The 17,166-nt window shown below is 42.4% G+C and overlaps 1 protein-coding gene across 2 annotated transcripts in view; it reads right to left on the bottom strand.

The window, feature by feature from the left end:
- Positions 1–322: 322 nt before the first annotated feature.
- Dipk1a (divergent protein kinase domain 1A) overlaps positions 323–17,166 on the bottom strand; it is a 76,370-nt gene continuing 59,526 nt past the window's right edge. Inside the window, exons 2-5 of one of the 2 annotated variants that reach the window (XM_052199641.1) lie at positions 13,824–13,958; positions 4,052–4,159; positions 2,995–3,171; positions 323–1,572 (exon numbers count right to left, since the gene is read on the bottom strand). In XM_052199641.1, coding sequence (XP_052055601.1) covers positions 760–1,572; positions 2,995–3,171; positions 4,052–4,159; positions 13,824–13,958 — 1,233 coding nt within the window. In that variant the 3' untranslated portion in view covers positions 323–759. The remainder of the gene's footprint in view (positions 1,573–2,994; positions 3,172–4,051; positions 4,160–13,823; positions 13,959–17,166) is intronic. The other variant, XM_052199642.1, reaches the window with a different exon arrangement.

The raw sequence follows: 17,166 nt of genomic DNA, 5'->3' as shown, positions 1-17,166 counted from the left end.
TGTCTTCCTGATTTATTCCAGTCTATCTCAGCTGAGGTGGTGTGCATCTTTATCACCTCTGCCTTACAGTGTTAGGCTCTGGTACTGGGGCATCACCCATGTCAGGTAAACAGTTAACTGCTTGTCTACATCTCCAGCCTAAGAGATTTGTATCGCCTGGACGATACTAAGATGAACCTATCAGAGTTTCAAGATAATGAATTTCCGTCACAGTGATAACTGCATGCTAACTTCAGCGTGTAGAATATATGCTGAAGCTAAAAGCCATTCCACAGCTGACTCCACCTGAAGTCAAAATGTGTAAGTATACAGTAAGTCATGCTATATTAATTGAACTTTTTAATAAATGAGTCATTTGAATTTACCTGTGTGGCATTCTTGATTTGTGTTAATGTGCAAACTCTTACCATGCTAAAACATTAGTAAAATCATGTATAAATTTCTTTGTTTTAAACAGCAGCTTCAATGCAAACAATATCCAGCAATGGGATTGGCTAACATCTATAGAACACTCACTGTTTATGGAATGAGGCTTTTCACAGCATTGTTTTTTAAAGTCAAAATAGTTAACAGTGAATATACTTGTGAACTTGTAAAAGGACAGGAATGAGTTTTGGGCTTCTCTTGGCCCTACACCTGCCATTACTGTCATAACATGCATTTAAGACGATGACTCCATAGGTCCAAGGGACAGAAGCCATTCTTTTAAATGCTTAAAATCATAAGTAGATTCTCAATGATGGCAATAGTCCAAATGAACTAAGAGTCATTTGTGTAGGAAATTTTCTTCCATAATAATGTTTTTAGGTTATTTAATATTAAAGAATGTTCCATTTCCATTTGATTTGCTGTGACTTTGAGAGCAATGCAAGAATAAAGCTGCTTTTCTAATTCTTCCTGGATTTCACTTGGAGCACCATGCAGTAGGTAGTCTTTGAGTAACTGACAGGCTTTTGCCAAGTTTGGTTGTATTACTTCTGAAGTGCACTTCATTGTACTCAGGTCACAGCTAGTTCTACAGTCTGTCCCGTAGACACAGTCCAGGTCAGACTCACAGTGGCGGTCCTTAATAAGCTCCTTTAGGTTTGTCTCTGGCACAATTTTTCTCATATCCACCATTTTCAAGTCATACTTCTCATTATATCCTAGGTTTTTGGCACTGGTGTCACACATGAGAAAGTTTCCATAGGGGCCGTGGAAAACATCCTCGACAAATTCTAGAAGTCCTATGGCTATCTTGGCCTTTCTGGGCCATGATGGTGTGAACAACTGATCCATGCTCCTTCTGAACCCAGATGGAATAAAAAGTTCCATAACCCATGGAAGGCTTATTCCATACAGAGAGGTATATTCAACACTTTCCATCACGTAGAGATCACCACAGAATCCCATTAGTTTGGGGGTGTGTTCTTTATCTTGAAGTATCACCATCAGGAGAAACTCATTCAACTGAAGAAGTGCCCATGCTGACTTGGCTTCTCCTAGGGAGACCTGGCCATCTCTGTCTCCGTCAGCCACTGTCAAGATGAGGTTAACCAATTCAGAGAGGTTTCCTTGGTCACCTAATTTTGCCTGTCAAGACAAGAATTTGTTGAGTTACACAGGTGAAGTTAGTATTAGGATCCTAAATTCAAGGCCAGTCTGTTTAGCTTAGCAAGTAAATCCAAGTCTAGAGTTCTGTGTGAGGGTCCTGAATTTAACTCCTAATCCAAAAGAAAATAAAAAGCATCTGTAAAAGAATCAGTTCTAGGTCACACCACAGTGCTAGCAGTGAATAAAAGAAAATTTATGTCTCCAAATACTAGAGTTAGGGTGTGTGTGTGCATGTCTGCACTGTGGTGTACTATGAACTGCTGTGTGGGTAGATGTTGGTGGACAACTTGTAGAAATCAGTTCCCTCTTTCTACCACGTGGGTTCTAGAGATTATAGTTAATGAGGTTTTTTTTGTTTGTTTTGTTTTTTTCTTTTCTTCGAGACAGGGTGTCTCTGTATAGCCCTGGCTGTCCTGGAACTCACTCTGTAGACCAGGCTGGCCTCAAACTCAGAAATCCTCCTGCCTCTGCCTCCCAAGTGCTGGGATTACAGGCGTGCGCAACCACGCCTGGCCTAGTTAATGCTTTTGGTGGCAAGTTAATTTACTCTGAGCTATGTCCCTAGAATAAGAATTAAATTAAACTAACACTATTTTTTTTGTGTGTGTGTATTTAAGTTTTCTTTCTTTTGAGATGGTCAAATGGAGCTCACACAGAATAAACCAAACTCCTGATTCTCTCATTTCTGCCTTCCAAGTTCCACAATGGATTTCTTTAAGTAATAACTTCAAGTCCAATGTAATGGTGCACACCTGTAATTAATCCTGGCTACTCAGAAGGCTGAGGCAGGAGGATACCAATTCAAAGCCAGCCTGATCAATTTAGTCTGTTTCAAAATGAGTTTTTAAAAATAATAATAAAAAAAAAAAAAAGAAGGGGTAGAGATATAGTTTAGTGGTCCCCATATAAGGGCTAAGGATAGAGTTTTGTGATCTGTCCTTGGTTTGTTCTCCATATAAGAGGAGAGGAATGGATAGGAATCCAGGGAGATAGTTCACTAATTTTATTTCACTGTTTTGGTTTCAGATTTATTATTTAAATAAATAATATAGCACACAGTGTCACATTGTAGTCCAGGAACTCATTATATAGCCCACCTCAGACTTGAGGCAACTCTCCTGCCTCATTCTTCAAAGTAGCTGAGATCACAGGAGTAAGCCATTGTGCTTACATGGCTCTACATTAGTTGAATGTCAAAATGTACAGCAATTGAATACTCCTAAATTCTATTAACTATTTTAAATAAAAAAGCTTAATATCCTCCAAATTTTTCCCTTTCTCTGAATCATTTCTTCCAGATAGTCTCTGATGGAAGTAAAAGAATGTCAACAATAAGAGGTTCTGCCAGTTCCTCTGTAAGGTTGAAGCTTCATACTGAGGTGTAGTACTAGATACTCTCACCTTAAAGAGACTGTACACCATTTCCTTGAATTTCTGTACAGTAGTTCCCCTGGTTGGTTTATCAAATAGCACTATTTCTTTTCTTGGCTCCAGTTCAGTTCCAAAATCAAGATGAAGGGCTTGTTCCATTTGACATTTCACAACACCTGGTAGATTATCCCAAACTCCTAAATACATCTTTGTGAAGAGAAGTGATAGGTTATGCATCATATGAAAGGAGACTGCACGAAGCATACAGCAGAATTTTTCAGGTCCTCTACAAAACATAAACAAGCACTGGACCCCTTAGCTAGATCTGTGACTTTATTTTTACCTTTTGGAGACAGTCCACTGTGTAGCCCACAGTGGGGCTGGCTTCATACTCAAATCTTGCCTTAACCTCCTGGGCATACACTAGCATATTCACCTCCTGACTTTATTTCTGAATGCAAATCTGAAGTATTCCCCAAGTATTTTTCCTTAAATAACTTTTAAAAGATGAACACAGGGCGGGAGAGATGACTTAGTGGTTAAGAGCATGTGGGTACTGGGAATTGAACTCAGGACCTCTGGAAGAACAGTCAGTACTCCTAACTGCTGAGCTATCTCTCCAGCCACCAAGCTTCAAGATTTTTTTTTTTTTTCCGAGACAGGGTTTCTCTGTATAGACCTGGCTGTCCTGGAACTCACTCTGTAGACCAGGCTGGCCTCGAACTCAGAAATCCACCTGCTGGGATTACAGGCATGTGCCACAACCACCCAGCAAGAATTTTTTAATAATGCTTTTAGTTTAAAGGAAAATTAGAATTTACTAGCCAGGTAAAGTAGTACAATACTATAAACACAGCTCTTAGAAGATGAAGACAGAATGATTAAAAAAAAAAAAAGCTACAGCCTTAAAAAAAAAAGCTACAGAGTGCATTCCAGGACAGCCAGGGCTATACAGAGAAACCCAAATCCACCCCCACCCCCACCCCCCCAAAAAAGCTACAGCTACAGAGAGAGAGGCCAGTCTGACCTACATAAGACTGTAGCAAAAACCAATAATTAATGATGATGACAATGGTCAGATCCATACCTGGTTGTTGGGCTTGGTGGACAGACATTTTCCAAAGTACAGTGTTTCTGTGACACAGAGGCTGTTGCATGCAGGCCCATCAATAACTCCAGTCTTGTATTTGTCACACTGAGAATCAGGAAATAAGAAGACAGTAAATGTTCATGAGTGGAAATATCTGAAGGATCTGAGTAGCTGATAGTTACATTCTTTAAGAGAAAGTTTGAGCCGGGCGGTGGTGGCGCACTCCTGTAATCCCAGCACTCTGGGAGGCAGAGGCAGGCGGATTTCTGAGTTCGAGGTCAGCCTGGTCTACAGAGTGAGTTCCAGGACAGCCAGGGCTACACAGAGAAACCCTGTCACCAAATCCAAAAAACCAAAAAAAAAAAAAAAAAAAAAAAAGAGAAAGTTTGAGGCCAGTACACACACGTACACGTACACGTACACACACACACACACACACACACACACACACACACACACAGAGAGGGGGGGGGGAGGGAGGGAGGGAGGGAGGGACGGAGGAAGGGAGGGAGGGAGGAGAGAACTTTGTATTTAGACAGACCTGGATTTGAACCCAAGCTCTGTTATTTACTTCTTCTGTGAGAAGCTTGCTTCTGGGGTATACGTAGAATTTTTGGAAGTATTTTTTTCCTCTTAACATAGTCTGAGACAGTATGGTTATTACTCCTTCCAAAAGAAAAGTACTATATTTTTTAAAATGGTTCTGAATTTTAATTAAATTTAAAAGTTTAAAATAACAAAATAATATTACCTTGGTCATTCTGTAATCCTTGAAGTCATACAAAAACAAGGAAAAAAAATGGGAAAAGAAACATCCACTCTGGCCAGGCGGTGGTGGCACACGCCTTTAATCCCAGCACTTGGGAGGCAGAGGCAGGGAACTTGGGAACGCAGATTTCTGAGTTCAAGACCAGCCTGGTCTACAGAGTGAGTTCCAGGACAGCCAGGGCTACACAGAGAAACCCTGTCCCGAAGCAAACAAACAAACAAAACAAACAAACAAAAAGAAACATCCACTCTATGTTTGATAAAATTATGTTCGAAACTAGGTATGGTAGGATGTCCCAGTATTCCCAGAACCCATGAGTCTAAGGCAGGGGAATCTTGAGTCTGATGACAGTCCTGGGCTATAGCAAGACCCTGCCTCAAAACAAACAAAAGTATATTAACGTAACCCTAAGCACAATAAATGAGGATGATCTACTACTACTACTATTAATAATAATCTACATGATTCAAAAATTATGTCAGAGCCCAGAAATAGTTGATATTTAATTTCCACTGAGACATCAGATTAAGTCAGCAAGGCACCAAGTAGAAAGCAGAAACAAAACCATCATCCTGATTTGAAAGGTTTCAGGGACACAGCTGTGGGAATGTCCCAGAATTCTGTTTAGCTTCATCAGTGCAGGGCTGAACAGCTGTCATCTTTGTTGGAGGCAGGCAGTGGGTGGACTAGAGTTGGGAAGTGCTGTGATCAGCAGCCTGCAGCTGCTGGGGAGAACATCAGGACAGCCAGCCTGCCCCTCAGCCTCAGGATTTCTGTCTTTCTCATACACAATGCACACAGGCAAATGCACACCAACTTCACTTCTAGTTTGGTTTACTGTCTGAATGTTTATGAAAGGAGTGTGAGAAGCAAATATCAAATAAAGACAACATCCTGGAAACTGCTGGGATGAAGCAGCACAGAAAGAATGCTATCAATCCAAAGGGTTTAAGACTTCATCAGAAACAACAAAACAATAGAGGAAATGCAAAATAAGCTAATGGAACTTAGAAAGGAAGGAACAAAAGCCTAGAAATAAAAAGCCACATTATGGGGACTGGAGAAGTCTTAACTCAGTGGTTAAGAGTACTTGCTGGCTGGGCGGTGGTGGCGCACGCCTGTAATCCCAGCACTCTGGGAGGCAGAGGCAGGCAGATTTCTGAGTTTGAGGCCAGACTGATCTACAGAGTGAGTTCCAGGACAGCCAGAGCTATACAGAGAAACCCTGTCTCAAAAGAGAGAGGGGGGGAGGGGAGGGGAGGGGAGGGGAGGGGAGGGGAAGAGAGGAGAGGAGAGGAGAGGAGAGGAGAGAATAATATTACCTTGGTCATTCTGTAATCCTTGAAGTCATACAAAAACAAGGGAAAAAAAATGGGAAAAGAAACATCCACTCTGGCCAGGTAGTGGTGGCACACGCCTATAATCCCAGCACTTGGGAGGCAGAGGCAGGCAGATTTCTGAGTTCGAGGCCAGCCTGGTCTACAGAGTGGACAGCCAGGGCTATACAGAGAAACCCTGTCTAGAAAAAACCAAATCAAAAAAAAAAAAAAATGTGAGGTTCCACCTTCATAGACAAAGTAAAGGCCGGGCAATGGTGGTGCACCTGGGAGGCAGAGGCAGGCAGATTTCTGAGTTTGAGGCCAGCCTGGTCTACAAAGTGAGCTCCAGGACAGCCAGGGCTACACAGAAAAACCCTGTCTCAAAAAAACAAAAAACAAAAAACAAAACAAAAACCCCCAAAAACTAAAGTAAAGCCAATCTAGTCACTACTGCATCTGGGAGGCCTTGGGGGTACAGTGAGGTTCCTTTCTGAGCTTTCTTAGGCTTTCTGAATGGTGCATCTGCTTGGCAGCAGATGGCCAACCATCTCACTGTCACACTTCTTCCTGATGCAAAGGTGGTGGGAACACTTCACACCACGGAGTGAAGCCTCCTGCAGGGACAGGCCACAGAGGGATTTAAACCACATATTCTTCGACCACAAATGAATAAATAGATTGGAAGTTCCACAGTTAAAATATAGACCAATGCTCCTCCCCCAAAAGATGAAAATAAAATTTACTGAAAGTCTATGTAGGAAGAAAAGGAGGCTGGGCATTCAGAGTGAGAGTTCATTAGGGCAGCCCGTGCTACAAGATGACCTCTGGGCCAGCCTGGGCTAGAATGAGACTCCATTTTAAAGAGGAAGAGAAGGAGGAAGAGGAGGAGGAGGGAGGAGCAAGAAGAATCTAAAAGGAAATTTTAAAGTAGACTTGAAAATGAAAATGCAAAATGTTTAGAATGAAGCAACGATTAAAACTTGTAGGATGCAACTACTGCCTCTTTTAGAGGAGATTTTACAGCTCTGAATGCAAGATTGAAAAAATAGGAAAGCACACGGAGCAGTAAATAGGCTCAAATGCAAAGCTTAAATAAGTAAGAAGAAAGACTCAGCACTAATAACAGCAGAGTCAATATCTCAAGATACAGGAGGCATGGGAGCAAAGAAACAACAACCAACGAAATATCTAAAGATTCTTCCTCAAAATCCTAACAAAAAGAAGTCCTTAGGAAGACTGGCCATGCAAACAGGAGAGAAGGCAAAACCAAGCACTGCAGGCAGCACTGGGCAGTGATTGCGGAAAAGCAAATGACTTTATGGTAATACATTTAAAATAAACGATTTTCTAGAAAAATACAAATAACAAAAATAATGCCTGAAGAAACAGCAAAGTTGAACAAGATTAACAGATCATTAAAAAAGAAAAAGAAATCTGTCACAGACAGGATGTCACACTAACGCAGGCTGAGCTGGAACTCTGTACCTGGGCTTGCACATGTGGAAACCCTCCTGAGTTGGCCTCTCAAGCGCTAGCATTATAGGTAGCATTATAGCTACCCGGATACGTGTGAATATTTTAAATAATGAAATTGGAACTGAGAGAAAAAAAGGAATTGCTGAAGCAGGAAGCAGGAAGAGGTACTGAGCGGAATGAACTGGCACAAAGCATGACACATGCATGCAGCCGCCATGACGAAACCATTGCTTTGCATGCTACCTGTCCACGTGGTGGTATCTTTGAACTGTTTGGGAAGTGTTAGGAGGTTTGGCTCTATTGGAGAGGGTGTGTCACTCAGGGTGAGCTTTGCCAGCTACAAAGCCCACGCCCTTACCAGTTAGTTCTCTGCCTTCTACTTAGGGACAGGCTGCAAGCTCTCTGCTCCTGCTCCTGCACCATGACTGCCTTCCAAAATGATGGTCTTGGACTTACCCTCTGAAATGTAAGCTCTAATAAACTCTTCTATAAGTTGTCTTGGTCATGTGATAAGCATTTTTTTTTAAATTGGGACACTTCTCTCTTTTGTTAAAAGATTTATTTATTTATTATATGTAAGTACACTGTAGCTATCTTCAGACACTCCAGAAGGAGTCAGATCTTGTTATGGATGGTTGTGAGCCACCATGTAGTTTCTGGGATTTGAACTCAGGACCTTTGGAAGTGCAGTCGGTGCTCTTAACTGCTGAGCGGTCTCTCCAGCCCCCGTGTCTTATCATAGCAATAAAAATGTAACCAAGAGCCCGGCAGTGGTGGCGCATACCTTTAATCCCCGCACTTGGGAGGCAGAGGCAAGTGGATTTCTGAGTTCGAGGCCAGTCTGGTCTACAGAGTGAGTTCCAGGACAGCCAGGGCTATACAGAGAAACCCTGTCTCAAAAAACAAAACAAAACAAAACAAAAAACAAACAAACAAAAAAAACCAAGAGAGAGAGAGAGAGAGAGAGAGAAACAACCCTAAGAAGTTAAAAAGCAGAAAACACACACCTCTTAACCAATAATAAATAGTGAAGTGTTTTTTACATAATATGTATGAGGATTCATTCTAACACTGCATAACCAACAAAAACTAAATCAGTAACCAAAAATCTTTTGCTCCAAAGAAATTAGGTCTAGGTGATCCTCTATATGCTACATAGAGTTTTATTTGCAGGCATAGGAAATGGAGTCTAGGCCCAGTAGCTTCCAGAGCCCCGGGCTTTAATCGGTCCAGCTAGGCTGACAAGCTGAACTGGAACTAGAAGAACAGGTTTAATGTTGGCTTACTCAGATGCCCCTCCCAGAGTTCTCACTGACGGTCTCTGGTCACCTCCCTCCATCCATACAAGCCACTTGAGACAGAGCCACAGCTCCGTGTTGTCTTTTTGGGGCTTTTGTGCAATGACTGACAGATCATCAAACACAGAAAAAGGCCCCAGCCAAACTGACAAGCTGAAGGAGTGTTCCCTAAGTGTAGCATATTCTGTCATGAAGAGCTGGGGCAGGACTGAGAGCTGCCTCCTTCAACTGACCTGACTTCAACTCCGGAATCCCAACATCACTTCACCGTCTAAAATAGAGATTTGAAAGTGGCCTCTCTGCAATACTTCACTTTCCACATAAACAATCACTGCACACCCTGAGCTGGTATTCTTCTTTTCTTCTTTCCTTCTATCCCAAGTCTAGCATCGTTTGCAGCCTGGATATCTTGTCCAGTGGAACATAGGTGATTTAGAGGCACAGACTGTCTTGGGCATCTCTGAAGTTCCCCTGCCTTTGTAGTATACAGAGCAGTACACAGTATTGAAAGTTCCTTTTTATTTTCTTAGTAAAGTCTCTAAATCAGTAAGCAGTGACTAGTCTGGAATTCAGCTGTAAGAATCAGATTTCTTGTTGTGAGCATCAAAAGGATGGTCACAAAGAACAGCTTGTGGCTTTCTATCCCAAATTAAAGGTGAATTTCCCAAATGTTTGTGTGAAAAGAGCAGATGGATTCATAAAACCACAGTCACTCTAAGTAATGTCTACAGACATTTTCAGGTGTATATCAAAATAGCCAATAATGTTACTAAGTAACTTTTAAATAAGTAATTAAAAGACTACTATTGTAACAGCACGGTTAGTTTTGATTGCACGTACCTCATTATACCAGAAGAGGGCACTGTTTACCTTTCTTTTTACAAAACTTACTCCTACTGAAGGAATCCTATTGAAGGAATCCTGCCTTAAACTACAAACTGGACCACAAGGGGGCAATAACCACAAACATATGTGTAATCTTCGGCTGCTAAATATTTTCAAAAATCCATGTTCTAAAATGTACTTAAGATATCACTTTCAGACAGCTGGTTCTCCTTAACAAGACTAAAAAAATCAAGGACAGAGATACATACACACAAAGACACTGACACAGACAAACTACAGACACACATACAAAAAACCCATAAGACACACAGACACAGGCACATGCATACACAGAGACACAGAGACACATAAACACAGACACAAGCCACACATACAGACATACCTACACACACTCATACACAAGGCACTCATACAGACACACACACACAGACATACAAATACACACATAAGCACACACAAAAACATACAGGATTGCACACATACACACAGACACACATGCACTCAGACAAGCACACATATATACAGACCCTCCAGACTCTCCACAGATACACATGCAAACACCCACACACATATACACCCAGAGAGATAAAGCTAGATACAAGGCACACACACACAGACACCCACCAATGGACACACACAGATGTCCAGAGACAGGCACATACATACAGAGACACACACTGACAGAGACACATATACACAGAGACACATACACACACACAGAGGCTGGCACACAGACAGACAGACACAGAGAAAGCAGAGCTGGGTTTTCCAGCCCCCAGTCACCATTTTCTCCATCTCCTCTCAGGCATTACCAGTTTTTGCTGTTTTGTGTTGCTCTGTCCTAAGTTTTTCCAGTTTTCCTCTATTGACTTCCTCCTCACACATTAAAGATGCTGAGGCAAGGAGAAGCTAAATGAAGTACTGGCACGCATTACTGTCTAACCAAGCACATCGCTCCTAATGACTTCAATTTAGCAGGTCTTAGGCTGATTGTTTTAAGTAATGAACCATTATCCTTGGAAATTGAATCTCAAAGGAGACTGTGATTAAATTAGGGGTTCCCGCAATCTTTTAGTTCTTCAGTTTAAAGGGTATGTTCCTTTCACATTCACACCGGTCCACTAAAATGTGGTGGGGGCACTCCTCAGAGAAGCCCAAGTGTAGCCTGGACCCTGGACTCCTGCCACAGAGGAGCCAGTCAGAGACGCACATGGAACTCTGTGGTCCTCAGATGTGCACAGAAGACAGGTACCTCTCATACTCCAGCTAGTGAAACAGGGATGTCTGGGAAATCCCACCTACAGAGTCCAGTTATACAAGATTTCTACATAGTTGGGCATCAAACAGGATTGACTGCAATAACTTAGTAATTAGGAAATTATGGTTATAGTAAGTAATCATATAGTAGTAGAAGGGGAAGTTCATGGAAATGGTATTAGTCACCATTATACATAACCTCACACCGAAATGGAGGGTGTGAAAGACAGCGGGCACTCAGAGAACCAACCAGGATGAGCATGACTGCTGATGACTCACCCGGCTCCTAACGAAGTGGAAGCCACGCTCTAGGGGAGCTTCTCCAGAAATCTTCCAGGAAAAGCTTAGAATGCTACAGTTACAGTCTGAAGCGTTTGCAAGTCAAGGACATCTGACCCTACTCTATATCCAGCTGACACGTCAGAGGCCCACAGAGGCAGTGCCCAAGCTTACTGGTTAAAGTCAGCTTCAAAACAGCTGAGGGGCAGCCAGGGCAAAACATTCTTCTCACCTGTAAACTAGAAGGAAAGCAAAGCCATGTTATGACAGGGTGACCACAGCCTAGACATTGTCGCTAGCCTGGTGCTCCCGCCAGTGACTGGACATGGCATGGTTATCAAGCAGACCCTGTAAACCGTGTCATTAATGTGCAACACTCCAGCATACGGACTGGGGTGACAGCAATAGCGCTTGCTCGCTCACTTGCTCGCTCGCTGGCTCGGGGTTGAGCGCCAGAGGAAGGTAGTTCAGCAAGAAGAGATGCTTGGCATGCCAGTCTCACCTTAGTCTGATCCCTGTGATGCAGAGGGGGAGAGGAGAACCCACTGCACATGCGCACTGTGGCATCCTCCTGTTCCCCACCTCACCACGCACACACGCACAAAAACCATAAATAATTTTAAAGGTGTATTTATTTTATGTGTATGTTTAAGTATCTGCAAGCATGTATATGTACCGTGTGTACACCTGCGTGCACAGAGGGTACAAGATAGCACTAGAGACCTGGAACAGTGTTACAGTTTTTGGTGCTAGGAACTGAGCCTGGGTGCCCTGCAAGAGCACCAAGTGCTCTTAACCCTTCACTGAGCCACCTCTCCATCCCATCATTAAAAAGTCCACGTGTGTGAGCTGTCCTCCTCAGCCTTCCTCCCCTCTTTAGGACTTTGTCTCACTCTTCCTTTCCTTAGGAGCTTTGTCCAGGTTTTCAGACAATCACTTCCTTCCCATCAGGTTCCAATTCAAAATGCCATCTTTTCCGTCTTACACTTTTCCAGAAGGTTCTTCCTGCATGGGAAGGTGGCGTATCCTCCCACTCTCTACAATGCTCCGCTATCTTTTTATGTAGCTCAGTTACAGCTCATTATGTGTTTCATCTTTTATTATATATTTCTTATTGCACAGACTTTGAATATCTTACCACTACCCAAGAGATGATAGTAGATATTCAATAAACACTTGACCTTTTCTAGGAGGGATTATATATAAAATCTACATATAAATCAATATAGAATTTATACAACTATCTGCCTATTCCATCCATATCCATCCATCCATCCATCCATCCATCATCTTTTTTTCTGAAGATCTGGCTGGCCTTAAAAACAGATACGCCTGCCTCTGTCTCCCAAGTGCTGGAATTAAGGTGTGTGGCACCATACCTGGAGAAATTACACTTTTTAAACGACTGCTATAGGAGGCTGGAGAAATGGCTAAACAGTTAAGACCACATACTGAATTTCTCTTTCTTTCTTTCTTTCCTTCCTTCCTTCCTTCCTTCTTTCTTTCTTTCTTTTTTTTTTTTTTTTTGTTATTTTTTTTTTCAAGACAGGGTTTCTCTGTGTAGCCCTGGCTGTCCTGGAACTCATGTTGTAGACCAGGCTGGCCTCAAACTCAGAAATCCGCCTGCCTCTGCCTCCCAAGCACTGGGATTACAGGCGTGCGCCACCACACCCGGCTCATACTGAGTTTCATTCCCCAAATCCACATCAGACAGCTAACAACTACCTGTAACTCCAGTTCTAGGAAACCTGACGCCCTCTTCTGGTCTCTGCAGGAGCTCCACTCACACGCACATATCCACAAGTGTGCGCATGTGCATGTGGGTGCGCGCGCACGCGCACAGACACACACTTTAAACTTTTTGCATAGAGATGGGTATAGTTTGGAGGTAAGCACCTGTTTGGATGCCTGAGGTCCTTGATTTGAACCAGAGTCCCCCCCCCCCAAAATCCAAAAAAATCAAAAAATAAATATATGGTCCTGAAATAAATGCTTTTATATATGTTGAAAGAAATTAATAGAAAATGAGTTAACTTAATTAAGAAACTCAAGTATTTAAAATAAGTGTTCTACAACACTTACAGCCAGTTAATATGGCTATTAACCTTGAACTGGTAATTTTTATAAAATATACTGAATTACTCAGAGAGAAAGTAAGTGATAAATATATACCCTTTAGATAAAGTTTAGTGTTTGATATGACTCTATTTATTAAAAATATATATTCTAGAAAATTTATATATAGCATACTTATATCCTAAACATTTTAAAAATCTGATATATAATAAACCAAATTTCAAATATATTTGAAAATAGAAACTTTTCACAGTGAGATTGCTTCCACAGTGATTTACCTGTACTATATATTTAGATTTCTGAGTATTGAATTTATTAAAAAGTTAGGAAGTTCAGCACAACTGTAATATTAAATTGCCTGTAGTGTTGAAGAAATTTAATAATTAGTCCATATGCAGTAACTGTAGTCTGTTATAGGAGGTTTAAAAAAGACTAAGATATTTACTTACTATAATTTTCTTACAGTCCTTCCCTCTGCATAGCTCTGTATAGGTTGAGTACTGCACATATATGATCCAGCTTCCAACAAAAACCACCAGCCAGGAAAAGAAAAGGTACTTCACCCGCATGTAGGACAACCGAGCCTGCAAGTGAAGGACACAAGACAGTCGTTCAGCAGCCCGCCAGCACATGCTGCCCTGGGGTGGGCGGCGTTCTCCTTGCTTGGAGAAGCACAATACATGACCCAAGCTTTTATATGGCGATTCTACAACAAAGCGCATTTTCAAGAAGCCCAGACGACATGGCGCAGACAAGAAAGTGAGCTCCTCAGTCTTGCAAGCAGAAGGAAACAGACCCCTTCAGGTGTGCGTTCAGGCTCTAGTGCACTCAAGCTAACCAGACACCTTCAGGTGTACGTTCAGGCTCTAGTGCACTCAAGCTAACCAGTTACTCAGTACAGCATGAAGCCACTCCTAGACCAGGCCAGCTGACTAAACACTGTTTCAAGTGAGAACTTTAAAGGTCTTCATGAATAATCACAGTAACACTGAATCCTGCAGCCACCCAGTGCTGGCACACTCCTTTAATCCCAGCACTTGGGAAGCAGAAACAAGTGGATCTCTTTGAGTTCAAAGTCATCCTTATCTACAGAGCAAGTTCTTAACCCTAACCTTGAGTTCCCAAACAGAAAAACCCTGCTTGGTGTGTGTGTGTGTGTGTGTCTGTGTGTGTGTGTGTGTGTGTGTGTGTGTGTGTGTGTGTGTGACTTAACCAGGTATGGTGGTGCAAACCTATATTCCAGCACTTGGGAAGTAGAGGCAGGAGAATCAGAGGTCATTGTTAGTTATACTGAGTTGCCAGTCAAGGCTATATAAGATCCTGTCTCAAAAGAAGAAAGCAAAGCAAAACAACAACAAAAAGGAAAACGAAAAGAAAGAAAAGCATAAATTATTCTTTGCACGCCAATGGGCAAAGCCACACAATAGGATCCTCTGCAATGTTTTGTGTCTGCTGCTCTGATATCTGATCTCAGCTATTGATGCCTTTCTACTTCAGCCACAGATCAAGCCATTCAATATTCAAACCGATAGTGGCAGTTGGTCAACCCAGTCTGATATTTACTTTTTGGATCTAGAGTTCCAGTGGTTTGATTTAATAAACAGTAGAACTGAGGTCTACAGATAGAACTGAGCAGAATAAATTAAAGACGCACATACACAATGAAAAGCTAGTTTTGCTTTTATATTCCCAAGCCAGTTTCTCACACTTGGAAACAGTAGAATACTGTGAGCGGGATGAGCCTGCAGAGGAAGCAGAAAGAGACTAAGGAGCCACTACGCACGCACGAGCAGGAGCCGGCAAGCTTAAAGGGAAACCATCCTATCTGCAGTTCAGACATCTGTCCTCAAGGGTTTTCACAGATGGTGAATCCCAGTACAATAATTCAGACCTTTGAGTTTTATTACTAAATGTAAAAGAACTTTTAATGCAAAACATTTTTATATAGCACTCAGTGAATTCACAGACAGACAGACAGACACACATACACACACACACACACTCTCTCTCACAAACACCACAAAATTAAATCACATGCAACACAATAGAACCAAGAGGTCTGTCTAAAAATCGTTTGAGATTACTTGGCCCTAACAAGAAGTCTGATGGTTGGCTATAAACTGGTTGGTGCTAGCGTTATGAGATTCCACAAAGATTAAAGACAAATGCCTGCAAAGTATGCTGTGCACTGAGCAAACACTCAAAGGAAAAAAAAAAGGTAAAATCTACTTCAAGTCACTGTACAAGAGAGCAACCACGCTGCCATTGGCTACAGTCAAAAAGGAAGGAAGATCTGGATCTGATCAAGCCTCTAGCTGCAGCTACCCGTTCACAGGAAATGGTGGAGACAGCCGGTAGCACTGGAGACCTTGAAGCAGAGGACAGTTGGAAGCAAACTCCAGGCTGTGGGAAACAGGGCATACTAAGAGACCATTCCTTCAATAATTAAGTCACAAGGGTTAAGTCTAGACAAGGAGAAACTTAAGATTAGAAAATATTTAAGAAACACAGCAAATGAGTACAACATAGAAAACTTTTTAGAGTTCTGACTAAAATAAAAAAAAAAAACCTATAAAATAAATACATAAACAAACTACAAAATACCGGGTGGTGGTGTCCCATGCCTTTAAGCCTTTAATCCCAGCTCTTGGGAGGCAGAGGCAGGCAGATTTCTGAGTTTGAGGCCAGCCTGGTCTACAGAGTGAGTTCCAGGACAGCCAGGGCTACACAGAGAAACCCTGTCTCAAAAAAAAAAAACAAATCCAAAAAAAAAAAAAACAAAAAAACAAACAAATAAAAAAAAGTTTGGAAGTCAGCACTTGGGAGGCAGAGGAAATCTGATCTCTGAGCCAGGGCTACACACTGAGACTGTCTCAAAACAAAACAGAATGAAATAAAGAGAAAATGGTATTTGTGAGACACGCCAAAAGGTTCCCCCACCTGTGTGTGTGTGTGTGTGTGTGTGTTCAAGTGTGGTGGTCAGAGGACAACTTGTGAGAATTAATTCTGTATGACCACCATGTGGTACCAGAGGTTGAATTCAGACCCCCAGTTTGGTGGCAGCCCCTTTACTAGGTAAGCCATCACGCCCACATTCTTGTCCTCCCTCCTTCCTTCTCTCCCTCCCTCCATTCTAATTTTTTCACTGCTGGGAACCAAACCCAAGATTCTGTGCAGGCACACTACCACCAAACTAATCCCTAAACCTCACAGAGTACCACTGGGAGACAATTGATAATTTGGTTTGGTTTTTTTTTTTTTTTTTTTTTGGATTTGGTTTTTTCGAGACAGGGTTTCTCTGTGTAGCCCTGGCTATCCTGGAACTCACTCTGTAGACCAGGCTGGCCTCGAACTCAGAAATCCGCCTGCCTCTGCCTCCCGAGTGCTGAGTTGCTGGGATTGCAGCTGTGCACCACCACTGCCCGGCTGACAACTGATAATTTGAAGTGCCGAGGGCCAAGCAGGAGGAAAGACAAATGGCTTTAGAACTCATGGAATGAATTTAGCCCACCAGTTAGTACAGCCACGTGGGTGCGCCTCAGTGTGGCACGGTCCTGGGACCATGTGCTCTGAGGACTTCATGCTGCGGTGCAGTTCTGCTCTGCTTGCTGCCCTCACTTCCCTCTTGATCTAAAAACTGTGTGAAAACTCCAGGGGTCTTCAGCCCCTCCCTGGACAGCATCTCTGGCACTCACGGTCCTGGAGCAGATTGATGATTCTGTCACTACCCTCGAGAAGAACTTAGAGACGCAGATTGTGAGCAGTGGCCACCAGCCTTAGAAACTATTTGGA

The sequence above is a fragment of the Apodemus sylvaticus genome, chromosome 11 (genome assembly GCF_947179515.1).
Source record: "Apodemus sylvaticus chromosome 11, mApoSyl1.1, whole genome shotgun sequence".
Taxonomy (NCBI): domain Eukaryota; kingdom Metazoa; phylum Chordata; class Mammalia; order Rodentia; family Muridae; genus Apodemus; species Apodemus sylvaticus.
Note: the sequence above shows the minus strand (reverse complement) of the source record. Positions and strands in the feature narration are given on the sequence as shown.